Raw genomic sequence first — 15,696 nt, forward strand, 5'->3', positions numbered from 1 at the left:
CAGCTAGTGAGAACTCTGACACGTGATTCATGTAAAATGTGTCCACCTCCATTCCTTCTCTTCATCAGGTTATAGACAGAGCCCTGTTACATTTGGATAACTCCTACAACATCCCCAACGTCAGCAGCGTGGGCATTGTTTGCAAGACCAACTTGCCTTCCAACACAGCCTTCCGTGGCTTCGGAGGGCCCCAAGGAATGATGATTGCTGAGTGCTGGATGAGTGACCTTGCTCGGAAGTGTGGCCTGCCACCTGAGGAGGTACAGATCCGCTGACTTATTTTAGGGCGGTGCTGCCTTTGAACAAGCTCTGAGAACTGGACACAACCACAGAAAATTATTAAGCATAGGAACTTTTGCTTCATTTTTGCTAAGCCCTTAGCAGGATCTCAAACTTACTGTATGACAGTCACATTATAGCATGGATTATCTTCTGCTTCATTAAATTCCCTCAGTAGCCTCAATTGTGTAACACCTGCCTTAAGGATAGATTTTAAAAAAAAAAAAAATCCAAAGGCACTGGGTACTTTAATCTTACTAACAATGTGCTTAAGTCCCAGTCTCTCTTGACAATTCCCAGCCTTAATGCCTTAGTCCCCATTTTCCCATAAACAGATATATGTCTGTTAATTCTGTTGTTCTGTAGAGTGAGCAGAGGAGTAAAACTAGGAACCAACATGCTTTTGATGTCGTCGATTAAAAAGACCTAGTCTGAAGCATTAAACTTGGCATATCCTTTATATGTTTCTTTGGGAAGGTGCGGAAGCTCAATCTTTATCATGAAGGAGACCTGACTCATTTTAACCAAAAGCTGGAGGGATTTACTCTACGAAGATGCTGGGATGAATGTTTGTCAAGCTCTAGCTATCATGCCAGGAAGAAACTAATTGAAGAATTCAACAAGTAGGTGTTCTGGAGCTGTCTTGTTACTGGGTGCACCTGTTGCCTACTAACTTCTGAAGTTCTCTTAACCTGAGTGATGTGAAGTCAGACCTTATATTGGCAGAGTGACTTCTAAAAATTTATCTTTTTGAAATTCCTTCATGGTCACTGTGGGAAGAAACCTCTATCAGTGAGCTGGTAGCTTAAATAGGAGAGGGGGTCTGTTAAGTCCAGCTAGGCTCTTCAAATGGCTATCAAGGCAACTTGTTTAGGCTTTCTGCTGCCTTTATAGTCTTTTTTAGTTGGCTTGTATATACAACTGAATAGTTAATAGTCCAGACAATTGCTTCTATAATGCTTGGGGGAGCAACTTCAGTTTGAATTCCTTCTTGTTGGGACCCATAGACAAAGCCAATCTTTCAGGAAAAATTACTGATTAACTCAGTCTATATTGCATTCAGGTATTTAATTTCTGCTTTGATACCCCAACTGTTGAGTTGCAGTGAAAACCTCCTGAGTATATGAATAATGTTTGTTCTTCGCAGGCAGAATCGCTGGAAGAAGAGAGGAATGTGTATCATTCCTACCAAATTTGGAATCAGTTTCACTATCCCATTTCTGAACCAGGTCCGTAAGTGTCATTCATCATTTCAGTAGAGAAGCCAGATTTATGCTGCCTGCCCCAGGCCCTCCTCCATTTGTACCAAACTGGAGCTTTTCAGAGAAGTGGTAAATTAGTTAAGAAAGAGCACACGTTTTTCAAACCAAAATGAGCAACACAACAGCTACCAGTTTATACTGTCCAAAAGACACCACAATTCGACTATGATTCCATGGTATTGTGTTGGGTTAATTTCCCTGCCTGTTCCCTCTTCCTCAATAGTCGAAACGCTGTTCCTGTGTTTGACCTGACTTGATGGACTGTCAGTGGTGTTAGCAAGTTCAGGGGAAGGGTGCATCTCTGTTTCACAGGGGTGGGTTTGGGCTACTTCACTGGCTTTCTGAGCTGAAAATACTGACTGATGTTTATGATGTGGTTGGAACTTCTAGTGAGTTGGTGAGACTAAACCAGACTCACCTCAGGTGTAAACTAGTGGCTTTAATTACACCAAAGAACAACATTGGTCTACTTCCAAATTAATTTTCTCTGTAGCTTGTAACTGAAATCTGCTAAGTAGTTCACTAGTTCATTTATGATGACTCTTGGATTAATGTTCCCTTTTATAGGCTGGAGCTCTGGTCCATGTGTATACAGATGGCTCTGTGTTACTTACGCATGGGGGGACTGAGATGGGTCAAGGACTTCACACCAAAATGATTCAGGTAATAATGAGTTCGGACTTAACCGAATGAGACATCTTTTCAGGAAAATCACATTCACTCTATAGTATTGCTTCAGACAGCTTGACACTTCCTCTGTGTGCATGTGTAGGCTAACAAATCGTGACTAATTCCTCTTAATTGTTTCAGCAGCAGTGCTAGATTTCCAGGGTGTTATTGAGTATGAGAATTAGATTCTTCATCATCTTAACTCTTATCTAGATAATGCAGGTTATGCTTACAATCTAGCTTCTCTGGCAATTTCATTTCATCCCATAAAACTACAGTTTACATATATTTTATACAAAAATTAGTTGTATTGCAAACTTATTTATCTGCATACGCTAACGCCTTTGTAGTTAAAAAGGCCTAATGGAGCAACATTGCTTTGGCAGGGAAACAAAAGGGAAATCTAAGAGGGCTCTTCATCCTCTGATTCTTATAATTGTTGAGAGAAGAATTTAGTCTCACAGTAGTGAAGTGAATGTCTGTCATTGTGGCGCAAGTGTATGTATGGGTGCTCACACACATTCAGTCTGTGAAGGGCAAACTTAACAACGTTCTGGCTAGCTCTCGCTCACTGAATCAACTGAGTCTTCAAGAAAACTGAAATTTAGGATGGGAGAGGGTAGTGGTTGCAGTGTGGATCCTAGCAGTGTAAGCAATGAATGATAATCCTCAGGTATAAGAAGAGCTACTTACCAATTGTTTACCTTTGCTCTGCAGGTTGCTAGCAGGTCACTGGGAATCCCCACCTCCAAAATTTACATCAGTGAGACCAGCACGAACACTGTCCCAAATACTTCCCCGACAGCCGCATCTGTCAGTGCGGACATCAATGGAATGGCTGTCCATGTACGGAAACTGAGTTATTTAAACTAGTGGGTTATAAGCTAGGACTCCAGAACGTGAAAAGTTCATCTGTATTTATATATTGCTTAAGGAAAACATAACCATCAAGAGGCAATTCCAGGCTAAGGATACCTCATAACTTCTTTACCTGATATAACTACCGGCGGTGTTAGATGATGAATGACTGTATTTATTTTTTTCAAGTTGTTTGAAACTCTCCTTCAGTCCTTTTGTAGTTCTAAAATGGAGTGTTAGTGATTACTCAAAATGCACAGAACAAAGCATCCATTTAAATAGCTAGCTGCTTAGTAATTAATGTGGCCTTATCTGTAACAAATATATTGTGCTGCAAATATTAATAGCAGATGGTTTGTCGGCTGTGCTCCAGAATCAAAAACCTCTAAGTGTTGATGCATTCAAAGCAAACATCCTTCTGTAGGCAATGGCACGGTCATGACTGTCTGTGTCATGGTGGAGTTACCAATGCCTGTATTTGCAGGGTCTGTGACTTTTCCATTGAAAAGAGGAATTTAGTACTGGTCATTCTCAAGTTTGAAGAAAAGTGGAAGTGTAACTTGTGAAGTAAAATTGTCATGCTGTTTTTATTCTCTGCACAGCTTGTCTGAGTAGGTTGAACTTTGGCAAGAGTATTTTTTTTTCAGTATTATAGGATCATCTTGCTAGATATGCTAAGATGTCCTGCTATGACTTGGTACAGATAAAGTTACTGTATAAATGGGTGGACTTCTGATATTTTGTGTCATGGTCCAGAAAGTTCTGTGCTGTATTTAGGATTCCCTTCTGCTATCAGCACAGCCAATCTGCTTTAAAATCCTGTTCAGTCAACATTTCTTCCTATATAGCAAGACATCTCTTAGTGAACTTTGTTCCTTTTTATGATATGCCAAAGTCCTAAAGGCAATATTTATTTAAACAGAAGGTTCTTTGAAACTCTTACAGGGCTCCTAATACTATAAGCTGACTTTTCAAATCCTAAAATATTGCCCCTCTCTCTCTTTGTTTCTAGAATGCGTGTCAGACTATCTTAAAAAGACTTGAGCCGATCAAACAGTCTAATCCCAAAGGATCCTGGGAAGACTGGGTAAGCTGTTTGTATCTGTTGCGAGACAAGTGGGCATTGTCAGAGATTGTTTTGATTGGCAAACCCTGTATGCAGGTATATCCTCCAGGCCTTCTGCATCTTGCTAGCAAAGATTTGGGCAAAGACAGTGAAACAAAAACCTGGCAAGGAAAGTAACCAAAGCTTGTAAGTGGTCATCCCCGAAACATCAGTTATGACTTTAATACTGAGCTTTCTCCAGATCCTAGGGCCTGTCTATGACAAACTTGACCAAATAAAAGTCTTGAGTGGTTACATATATCTTTTTAGTCAGGGTACAGTCTTGGACAGGAAGAAACCTGATTTGTAGTGAAGGGATTCTGTGACAACGATGACTGTTGAGCTGCCATCCACCTCCTGTAGTGCTCCTTGGCTGCAATATATCTGTATCCCCAATAATAAGAGATTGGTGTGCTGTAAGGCTCTCAGGCCATCTTCAGATCCAAGCACTTCTCTTCATTGGGAGGAGCTTTGACTTTGTGATTTGGAAGTGGGGATAGGGTTTCCCCTGGCCTCACTGAAGTCAAGATGACTGTCAGTTTAACCTTTGTCCCTGAGGTTGAAACCTGCAGCCGAGAGCCAAACAAACGAGAGCAAGTCTTATCCCTCTGCCAATGGGCAAGTTCTGCCCTTGGTAGCTGCTGACGGGGCTATTTGGGGAAGCAGCTGCATCATGATGTTTCCCTTGGCACTGCGGGTGCTGGGTAGCGTGACAGCTGTCTGTCACTGGACGCCTTCTATTCATGCTTTCCTGGAAATGTGTTTGGTAGCTATTTTGCAGGGACTGGTTGGATAATTACTGTTTTCAAACTCTTGTTCCCTTTGCCAGATTAAAGCTGCCTATGAGAACTGTGTTAGCCTGTCGGCCACGGGGTTTTATAGGTGAGTGAATAGTCACACTGCAGAGGCACAGCTCTTACTCGATTGCATGGATTGCATCCAGGGAAATTCCGGGAGGACTGACAGCCCCTATCCCCCATCACTGCTGTAACTTAGGGCTGCGTTCCCTTTCCTACCTGGAAATGTTAAGCTGAGGTTAACACTCTCCTGGCTGGGGAGAATCGGTTGCTGATGGAGCTCAGCTCTTGGGGCCAAGTTCAGATCTCATGTAAATCTGAATTAGACCTAACTTCACTCTAGCTGACCTAGGTCTGAGGAGGCATAAATGAAATCAGAGCTTTGCCTGGGGCTCTGCTCTGTGTCAACCTCGTGACTTAGTGTTGCCCTAGAACCATCGTGCAGGGAAAAGGGGGGCAGGGGTTGTCCTTGAGGACAAAGCTACTTACGGCAATCAGCTGGAGTGGTATCCTCTGTGTGGTGGCATGAGCAGATACCAGTGTTTTCAATTTCATTCTCCCACTTTAAACTTGCTGGTTCCTGTGCACTTGTGAAATGAGGCAGTTTTCTTAGCTTTACTGCTGGAGGAAAACAGAGATCCATCCATCATCTTTCAGGCAGAGGGGTTGACATAAAAAAACTAAACACAGTGTTGAGAAAAGCCTATTTAGGACTAAAATACAATATGAGCTCATTTCTGTTGTATCTCTGAAATGTGTTTTTCTCTTAACCAAGTGACTGTCAGTAGTTTAATAAACCAGTTTTCACATAAAGTATAAGTAGCCGGATACAGTTTGCCATGAACTGTGCTTAAAATCAGTTCTTAGCTTAATCCGTTTCTGGTTCAACTTGATTATGCTCTGAAATTTAATGACCTCCAAGAAATGTTCAACTGCACTCTAAAAGCAAGAGATTTGCTAGTGGATTCGTGGGAATGAGTTTATAATAGTCGTCACAAGCCCTGAGATTCATGGGAAAATAAAGATGGCTAAAATAGTTTGATAGTTTCTGTCAGGTTTTGGAATGCAGAACAGCTTTAGCAGATTTCTATTTATAGTTGCTTACGCTTTTAATTTCTGCATAGGCTTGACGGGGGGATGAAACAAAAGTGAATAAGGATTTTGATAAGTTACAATGTGTTTGTATTAATTTGGACTGTTCATGGAATGAAAGGTGTTTTTTTTTTTTTTCTTTGTATCAAGAATTCCTGACCTTGGCTACGACTTTGAAAAGAATGAAGGGAAACCATTCTGCTACTTCAGTTATGGCGTTGCTTGCTCCGAGGTTGAGATAGATTGCCTGACAGGTGACCACAAGGTGAGGGGGTCAGCAGTGAAATAGCCCTCTGTGTTTAGGTGAAGGAAACATTCCCAGGGAGTTGAACAAATACTGGGTGTCAGCCTGTTCCTAGCTCTGTCATTGGTCTGGTGTGACCTTCAGTAAATTTCTTAACTCCTCTGTTCCACAGTGCAACAATCCGTAAAGTATAATAAAACGATAATTATCTACCCTGCGGGGATATTAGGAGGCTTAATGAATAATTGCAAAAGTTATTGGATTTGCTTAAGTAAGAGATAGCAGCACTGTGTTAGCACAAAAGAACAGAAACATACTGGAATTGAGTTAATCATTAAAAATAGCACTGAAGACTTTTAGAAAGAAAGAAAAAAGAAAAAAAAGATTCATCAGAATCTGACCTAGATGGTTATGCCTGGGTACAAAGCACTGACGCTAGCATCTCAGAACTGATATAAATTGTGTCCATTGGGTCTCTGGGGAAAACTGCAGTGAGTTCCTTTGATTTACTTCAGGGATGAACTCAGATTAAAAGTCAGTATGAAGAGTTGAGCTGAGATGGATTGCTGAACACTAGCCAAGCATGGGTAGTGGTTGGATACATTACTCCTCCTCATACAAGACCATGGTGTACCAGTTTCAGTGTTCTGTGCTGATTTAGTCTTTATTTCTGCCTCTTAGAACATTCGCACAGACATTGTTATGGATGTTGGTACCAGTCTGAACCCAGCCATCGATATAGGACAGGTAAGTGAAATAGTGTTGTTATTTCCACCATGTTAAAGTGATCACACTGCTCTCAGGCTTTTCTAGATGAGGCGTTATCCCTCTCAGGTTGTGCCTTTGCAAACAGAGCATTTTAAACTTGGGTATCCAGTGAGGCATTTTAGGCTAGCTACGACAACCAGTCTGACCTACACTTAACTGTGCAATAGGCACAGAATTATGTAGAGAAATACCCTGTTGGAGTTTTTGTTGCCTTGGATGCTAAAACTACAGCATGTTCTCCAGTTACCACCATACTGATGCTTTTCACCATCTGCCTTGCCTAAGGAATGAATCCAGGTAATACTAATATGATGGAATAACCTCATCCCAGGCTTAGTTTCTACAATGTGGCATGTGAGACTGAATCCAAACCTGAGTTTTTATATTCCTATCTGTCAATATCAAGTCCCATTTAATTCAGTGAAAATTCTTCTGTGAATAAAGAGTTAGGGTGGTAGATTCTGTCCTCCAGCTACTGCTGTGTAGGGATCTCAATAGGAAGTTGGACCAGTCACTTGGCTTGTAAATTCCTTGGGCAGGGACAAGCTTACTGTCTATATTTTGTGCAGGAATAATCACAATGATACCTCTCGGCAAATAAAGGTAATAAACACAGGATTGTTTGATATACCAAGAGATGAATTTGTTAGACATTTGCACATGCTCATCTAGCCATCTTGGCTCCCTTGCTAACTCTAGATGTTGATATAGTGTAACTCCAGTGAAACTTCTGCAGGATTTGGGGTTTATAGGAAAGCACGAAACTTCTTTGAAAGCAACATTTTTTCTGAAAGAGATTTTTTTTGGAAGTGGCCAAGGGGAGAAGGAGCCTTTCTGTCTTCGCAGCCTGTCAGCTTGGGTCTGGGAGTAAAGACATGGGCTGTACAGAGCCTGTCAAAGAGATCTCAGTTTCCTGTGTCCTTCCATGAATTGCTGCAGAGGATCTGGGGGCACAGGAGAGAAAGGATGTTACATGACTGCAGGCACACAAGTACACACAGCTGGCTTAATGAATGTTTGTGCCAAATCTTTAGACTCGTTTGCCTGTCAGATCTCTCTGGGGGCACAGAGAGCAGAGCTGCTTCATGTAAGGTTGTTCAAGCACATCCTCCTCTCATAGCTGCTCCTTTTTTTTTAAAAAGTTTTGTTCTCCTAAAATTTACAGTAGAAAAATGACGCAAAGGAGTCTTTAGTACTTGAATGGATATGGGAGTGTTTTTGCACGTGTCTGTGCTGGTGACCTGAGAATATGCAGTACTTAGGAAAGCATTTATACTGAAATAGAAAGCGTAAAATTGTTTGTCTTCAGATACGTCGTCTTCAGGCCTTTTAGTCTTATTGTCCTTTGAATTATCAGCAAGTACAATGCATTCAGTGTTAATCTGCCTGTGACGGAATCAGTATTTTGGCATTGATTTTTTGTTTTTCCCTTGCTTCATCAAAAATTCCTGTCCTGCGTTTACAGCATATCTGTTTGGGTGTATTTGTAAATTGCTTCAGCTGCCAGGGCAATGCAGCCACATCTATATGGGAACACAGGAATTGTGCAAGGGTGCCAAGCTGTGCTCAGCAGAAGGGACAAGGGTTCAGAGATGAAAAGTGGGAAATCAGTCAGGAGGGGAGGGCTGAAAACTCCGGGGGAAATCATCACTGTTTGTTCTTGTGCAGGGAAGAACAACAACAACAACAAAAAAGAATGTAACCTTGTTTGAATGTGTTTGTAGATAGAAGGAGCATTTGTCCAAGGCCTTGGGCTCTTCACCATGGAGGAGCTGCGCTATTCTCCTGAAGGGAACTTGTACACTCGAGGGCCTGGGATGTACAAAATCCCAGCGTTTGGAGACATCCCAACAGAATTCTATGTGTCTCTTCTCCGGGACTGTCCAAACAGCAAGGCGGTTTATTCATCCAAGGTATACCTGCAAGTCCTGTAGGCCTCTTGCTGCTCTGTAATTCTGTGAAGCTGAGTGTGATAGAGTAATGATGCACGTGTCTAAATAGTTAATCTTGTTATGCTGGCTTTATTCTGTGGTCAGGATGTTTTCCCATTCCTTACCAGAAATACGTGTGCTATCCTTTATAGTTAGGAAGAACTGAAATAACCTGCACATTGCCACCCTGATTGACCATTAGAGAGAACTGAAGTGGCTTTGCTGTGCCCGTTCTGCTGTAACAGAGGCTGCCAGCTCCCTGGTTGCCCTTCCCTGGCACCAGAGCCACCACTGCAGATAGTATTTCCAGAAGTGTCGCTTCCTCAGATCTGATATACCAAGATCTTGTGTCTGGGTTTTCACGTTTTGCTTTCTTTACTGTTCCACAGTGCTCATGTCACCCTTAAAGGTCCATTATTAATCCACGTGTCCTTCAGCTGTTTCCACTGCGGTCAGTGCTGTTCTCTGCAGTTAGTGAGGGCTGCACAGAGCAGGGCTGGATGTACAACATCAATGAATTTGCTTTACTTATGGTTCAACAGAGCATTTAGAGGGGTCACCCAGCATCCTTATCTGTATATGCCTGGCCTGCCTCCTTAGAGTTTCCCATTTCTCCTCCATCCACAGGAACATCTTCATCAATGAGAACTTTTTGAGTGATTAGTACTGATGACAGAATCAAGAGAAAAGGGGCTGGCAGGGACCTCAGTACTAATAATACTTGTGTAATCCCTGAGGGAGGCATTCCTGCTGGTTTGCAAGGACCTCCAGTGGTGGAGCATCATGCACTCTGCCCAGACAACTCACCACTGCCTTATCCGAATTCCCTTTGCTACAATTTTAGCACCATCCAAAAGGCTGCAGGAATGGGTTAGTCCCTTTTTCCTTCGTAACAGCCTTGCTGTGTCAGAAAGCTTGTGTTTTCCTGCTGTCTCTTCTTTAAATGGACTGGGGGTTGTTTCAGCTCAGTCTTTCCTCACTGATCACACCTGGCAGACTGGAGGCTGTTCTAGCTTCGTGTTTCCTCACTGATCACATCTGGCAGACTGAGGTTCACATCTGGAAGGCAAGGGGCTGTTTTGGCTTGGCCTTTCCTTCCTGATCACATCTGGGAGACTGAGAAGTTATAAAGAAGGCATGAGGAATGCGAACAATTCCTGATTGTCACGTAGGGCTTGCTCATCTTTCTGTTAGCCTTATTAGTCTTTCCAGGGCCAGGACTATTTTGGGATGCAGCCTCACTCTTGCTTGTGCTTTGTCTAGGCTGTGGGAGAGCCACCTCTGTTCCTCTCTGCCTCAGTGTTTTATGCCATTAAAGATGCCATCTACTCAGCGAGGAAGGACTCTGGTCTGACTGAACCGTTCAGGCTGGACAGCCCTGCCACCCCAGAGAGGATCCGCAATGCTTGTGTGGACATCTTCACGAAAATGGTAACAGCTTCTGGTTTCATAGTCTGCTCCCTAGCCAGCCTACCACACATGGAGTGTGTGTGCTGGTCACAGTGGCCCAGGTCTGGGATTAGGGCAGGATGGGGAACCCTGCTTAAGCAGATGGTTTTTATTTCATGGGTGTTATCCTTCATTTAACATGCCACCAAATGAGAGACAAATCCACAGACCAGCATTGCTAGGGCTCCCATTGCAGGAAGGGCTGCCATACAGTATCAATGAAGTTGCAGTTCATCCCTCCATCCTCCAAGTGCTGTCTGTAGAGCAAAGGCACCGACTTGTTGTCCTGATGCTCCTGACTATTATCTCTTAGGGGATCACCACCACTAACATATCTTGCAGGTCCACTCTGTGATTTAGTGGTGTCCCTCAGGGAGGGAGGGAGAGGAAAGTGTTACTGAAAATGCTCACTTATTCTGAATGTTATGACCACAGGAGCCTCCTTAGAGGCTGTGGCTTGATCTGAAGGAATGCAGGAGTTAACCCTGTCACTGTCTCTTCATGGGTTCCTCCTCTCTTAGTGTTGTGATAGGGCTGCGTAGGAGTGGGCCCCTGCACAGAGTCCTGCTGATTCCTGTGTGACTCAGAAAACTCAGCTGTCCGTCCATGTGGGCATCGTCCAGGCTTTTGTTTTGCGGTTAACAGCAAAACCTGGATATCTTAGTCCTTCTCACCTAACAACTGCATCACTGTCTGGGGAGAAGGACTTGGAAATGGCTTTGAGAATTTGCACAAACTGTTGGCCATCAGGTCTTCAGCTAGAGCCAGGCACAGCCTCGAACAGAAATGCCCTGAGACACACGTCTCTGTGTTTCGAAAGACTGGGATATGAGCTTAAATCTTCAACGGTACAAAGTCACCCACCTCAAAGGGAGCATGGTTGAGCACGCTGAACCCACGCCAGGACCTTCATTTGTTGCTAACTTGATTTTTTTTCTTCTTTACAGTGCCCTTCTGCTGAGCCAGGGACCTTTAAGCCATGGTCTGTGCGTGTGTAAAAGTGAAGTTTGAGGAGAAAACTCTCCTCATGAAACTGAGCTTACACCAGAGGGATCACAAGGCAGTAGGACTATAATGGGGAAAAAAAAAAAAGCTGTGTTCATGTGGCTCATCCACTGATTCATGGAGCTTTCACATTTAATTGTCCAATCATTGTTTTCTCTAGGAGAGGGAATTGCTGCCAGATTACAGCTGTGATGTAAATTCAAATGAAGAGTAAGTGGAAGGTGATGTTATCCAGGTGTAATTGAAAAATCTTACAGATTTCATTTAAAATTGCTGCAAGGATGGGAGACATGCTTATTACCAGCCAATGTGAAATGGCAGGGTGGTTGTTTCTTTTTTTCTACTATGGGGAAAAGACGGATCACCTTGTGATGCTGTGCCAAAAAGGACTTAAATGCATTGAACCCAGACAAATGGTCCTCTAGCTGAGATGGGGGAAGGCATGAGAGGCACTGAGGGCTGGACCGTCTTGTGTCCTCTCTGCACACAAAGCCAGATATATACTAGAGGAAGATGAGGAGGAGTTTTGATGTTAGCTAACAAAGATGGTCTTACCTATTTAACAAAAGCGGTCCAGAGGAAAACCCTAAAATGTGACTAATAGCTGATTTATCCTAAGTTAATGACGATTGCTTTGTCTGCACCAGGGCTTTAATGAATTCCTAGTTCACGTGCTACCTTGTCTTCTCTGATTAAAGATAAAAACTAGAGATACCAAGAGGACTTCCAGCAAGATGCTGCTTTGTTTGACACAGCCTTTTCCCACCCCCACACCTCCCCATCTTTTAAATAAGAAAGGACATCAGAGACCTTGGAGTAACAGAGAAAGTTACTCATCGTTGTTCCCAAGGCAATTTATACCAGCCCAGGCAAGGGACAAGAGGAGGATGGACATAGCTGGGGATTAGTCGGCTCTGGGTGCCCTCTAGGGTCAATCCCTTGCTGTCATGCTATGTATGGCCTTGCCTTCTTTTCAGGATAACTCTTAGTTTTGCTGAATGTAAGAGAATGGGTACGTTTTGCTCCAGGGACTGCTTGTCTGAAAAATGTGCTGACTATGCGATGACCTTATGCCTTCTGGGTTGAATGCATTTTTCATGTCGGATTTAATGCTGGGCATCCCTCTTCCCAGGTTTCTCACTGACAGATTTAACACTGTAGCATCACGTTATCTCTAGATGATGGCAGCCGTGTACTGTACCTGCTCATCATCTACAAACTTTTATCCATTTCCCTGGTCCACAGCTTTATGAAAATGTCCTTTTTCTATTTTTGCACTCCTGGGCCATCAAAAAATTATGGTGCAAGAGGATGTAACTCCATTGCCTTATATACAATTTTGCTCACATATGAACTGCTTAAAATTGGCCTCCATCTTAGGACTTAACAATGTATGCACAGTTTGAAGTATTTTTTTAAGCACTCCAGGGTATATAGCTTGGAAAAGTGTAGATTTATTTCTCAGCTTAAAATATTATGGTTCTACCATCTAGAAGAAGGGCATTTGTATATGTGAGTTGCAGAAAGTATTTTGTGCCTGCTGGGCTTGCTATGTAATTGTTTTATTAATTGAAATATGATATTGGTATTTCTTAAGCTCTGAGGTACTGGGCAAGAACACATTTTTCTCCTGAAAGCTGGCAATATGTAAAAAAACCTCTTAGAGAAGAAAATGTGATCATTTGTGTGCAAGAACAGCTATCGGAGTCTGTGTATTCGTGTTCTTGTATGTCCAGGAAGGGATGCCAAATACAAAGTCTGTAAGGTAGATTGGTACCGGCACTGTTTCTGCGGCATCCATGTCATGGTCTCACCCAGACCAGGCTGAGAAGAAGTGCAAAGGGAAGGTAATGTGTATTGATGCAGAACATGGGGAGCTACAGGCAAAGAGTGTGATATCGAGGAGCTTCCAGCGTCGTCTCAGGAGAAAGCCGCCAGCATTCACAAGAGGCTGTGAGGGTCCTGGGACGTGACGGGATGTCACTAGCAGGATGAGTAAGTGCTCTTTATCCCTTGTGGGTCTGGGAGCACCTTCTTCATCATTTCAGAATGGGTTTGCGATGTCTCACATAGCCACAGTGACTGCCTGGTCAGGTGAAATTTTTAAAATTGAATGTATCAAGTCTTTCTTTTGTTATTCGCTTTGTGCATTAATTTGAAGTGTATTTGCCAAGTTATGTGTACATGCAATGGTACATTGGTACAATACAGGCTAGTTCAGTGCAGACCTTAGCCTGTGGAGCCATTTTTGCTGCAGCATCAGTGAGCCGCTCTTTCCCAGGCACCAATCCTTGCCCTTAAGCCCACTCCAGCTCCAGGCCCTCTGATTACCCTTCCCCAGGCACTAGCTGATGGAAGAAGGGAACACCTTCCTTTTGGGGTGCGCTGGAATTGAATGTAAATGATATCAAACCCCGGAGGCGGGGGCAATGCTATAAAATCAGGGTTGCAAAGTAATTACAGAAACTGGTTTTGAGGGTGTAGGAAAAAGGGAAGTTTGGAGACTAACAGGAATTTACAGGGAGGTCAATGTAATACCTGGCTGGGTGAGCCAGGGACCCTAAGGAACATGAAGCTGAGATTTTCATTTCACCTCTCAGTGTCTAAACATTTCATACATTGCTTTCCTGTGAATCCAAGTGCCGGGCACCTTAGGGATGGACTGGGAGCCGCTGTGGAGGACTGGCAGGAAGAGATGATACTGCTGTAGAATAGCCCGACTTCAAATGTGGTCTGCACTACAAAGCTGCCTGAGAACAGTGCTCCTGTTAGAGGACGGTGCTGTGCACTCAGGCTAGGTACTGCGTCAGAGCTCTTCACGCGCATCTCGCTGCATGGGATTTCAGCTCGCAATCGCTGAAGGGAAAGCTGCTAATGAAGAGAAAAATGTTCTTTTCCTAGTACTTTTCAGTGAAATATAGCATGGATGCATGACTCTAATGTTATGTATAATTGGAAATTTTGCCGCTTCTCTCCTTCCAGAACTGTATTCTCAGAAGAGGAACTACGCCATCTTGCTAGACTGTAAAGTATTACGCACAATGATGGCACTTAAGTAATAATTGCTGTAGCTGGATAGTTTGTGGGAGGGTGAAAGGAGGCCATCTGATCTGCTGTCTTAACGCTATTAATCGCATGTCCCTCGATGAGGGAGGGAGGCCAAGTTTTCGGTAATTGTTTTAGGTCAGTTCTAATCGACAGCTTTCACAATCGTTCTTTAATGAGCACTGTCAAATCGGTGTCTTTGTCACATGAATGTACGCGGAATTCTCTGTGAATGTCACAACACTGCAAAATAAAGCTAAAAATATTCTGCAAACTACTGTGGCTGCGGTAAAAGTCTGTCGCTATTTGAAAGCTGGACAGCTTCAGCTCATCCTTGGTGTTTGGCAAGGATGGACCCTTCCCAGAGGCTGCGAGGCATATTGGCTCCGTGGCCAAGGCTGGGAGAGAGCGGCCAGTCGCTCCAGGCCACCCAGCGGGATGCAGCAGGCCAACCAGGTGGAGAGCCCGGGCCTCCACCCGTCCGTGCTGGTAGCCAAGTCCAAAAGAAAGCAGGGTCAGTCCTTGCGCTTCTCTGCCAGGAGGAGCTTACAGTAGCCGCATCCTGTTTTCCGCAGCGGCACGGTGATGCATCCTGATGCTTCTAGCCACCTCCGCCATGCCCACCGGTTGCTGAGACAAGGTGGGAGGCTGGTTGGCTGCGTGGCGTGGCTGGGACCTGGTCCAGGCAGCCATTTCCTTGTCTCATTGCTAGTGAGTAGAGCTGAAAGCTAGGCTTGGCCCATTTGAGTCAGCCCTGTAAAGGGGGAAACCTCGCTCAAAACTTGCGAGTGGAGCAAGCGTCATGTCACCTCCCCGGGGCCCTCTTGAGCCTAAACACACAGGAGATGGGAGGTCGTAAAACAGGAACAGCTCACACAGAACAGATAAGACCAAATGATGGGCCGTGCCGTGCCTCCCCTGAGCATGAAAGGATTGGGAACATCACCAGTGGTTCCTCAGGAAGGTGGTGCCACCCTGTGCCGTATCTCACCTACTTGTGCAGGGTATACAGACTCCAGGTGACGTGCTCCTTTGGGAGTGTGTCTTCTACCTGCGTGGGGAGATGTGTCACGAAGAAGCCATTGCCAAACCCCTTGGGCCAAAAGGGAGCCCAGAATATGAAACGGCAGTGCAGGCAGAGCGTGTGCGGGTGCTGCTGTGGTTTGCAGCAGGTCCAACCCACCCTACCCCA

General features: G+C 44.0%; 1 protein-coding gene across 1 annotated transcript in view; it reads left to right on the forward strand.

The window, feature by feature from the left end:
• XDH (xanthine dehydrogenase) overlaps window positions 1-14,771 on the forward strand; it is a 54,282-nt gene extending 39,511 nt beyond the window's left edge. The window contains exons 25-36 of the mRNA XM_009816260.2: window positions 69-260; window positions 757-902; window positions 1,427-1,508; window positions 2,109-2,204; window positions 2,928-3,056; window positions 4,081-4,155; window positions 5,003-5,055; window positions 6,213-6,327; window positions 6,988-7,053; window positions 8,799-8,987; window positions 10,269-10,436; window positions 11,402-14,771. Of these exons, the coding sequence (XP_009814562.2) occupies window positions 69-260; window positions 757-902; window positions 1,427-1,508; window positions 2,109-2,204; window positions 2,928-3,056; window positions 4,081-4,155; window positions 5,003-5,055; window positions 6,213-6,327; window positions 6,988-7,053; window positions 8,799-8,987; window positions 10,269-10,436; window positions 11,402-11,452 (1,362 nt within the window). The 3' untranslated portion in view covers window positions 11,453-14,771. The remainder of the gene's footprint in view (window positions 1-68; window positions 261-756; window positions 903-1,426; window positions 1,509-2,108; window positions 2,205-2,927; window positions 3,057-4,080; window positions 4,156-5,002; window positions 5,056-6,212; window positions 6,328-6,987; window positions 7,054-8,798; window positions 8,988-10,268; window positions 10,437-11,401) is intronic.
• Window positions 14,772-15,696: the final 925 nt, after the last annotated feature.

This window comes from Gavia stellata, chromosome 2, assembly GCF_030936135.1.
Source record: "Gavia stellata isolate bGavSte3 chromosome 2, bGavSte3.hap2, whole genome shotgun sequence".
Lineage (NCBI taxonomy): Eukaryota > Metazoa > Chordata > Aves > Gaviiformes > Gaviidae > Gavia > Gavia stellata.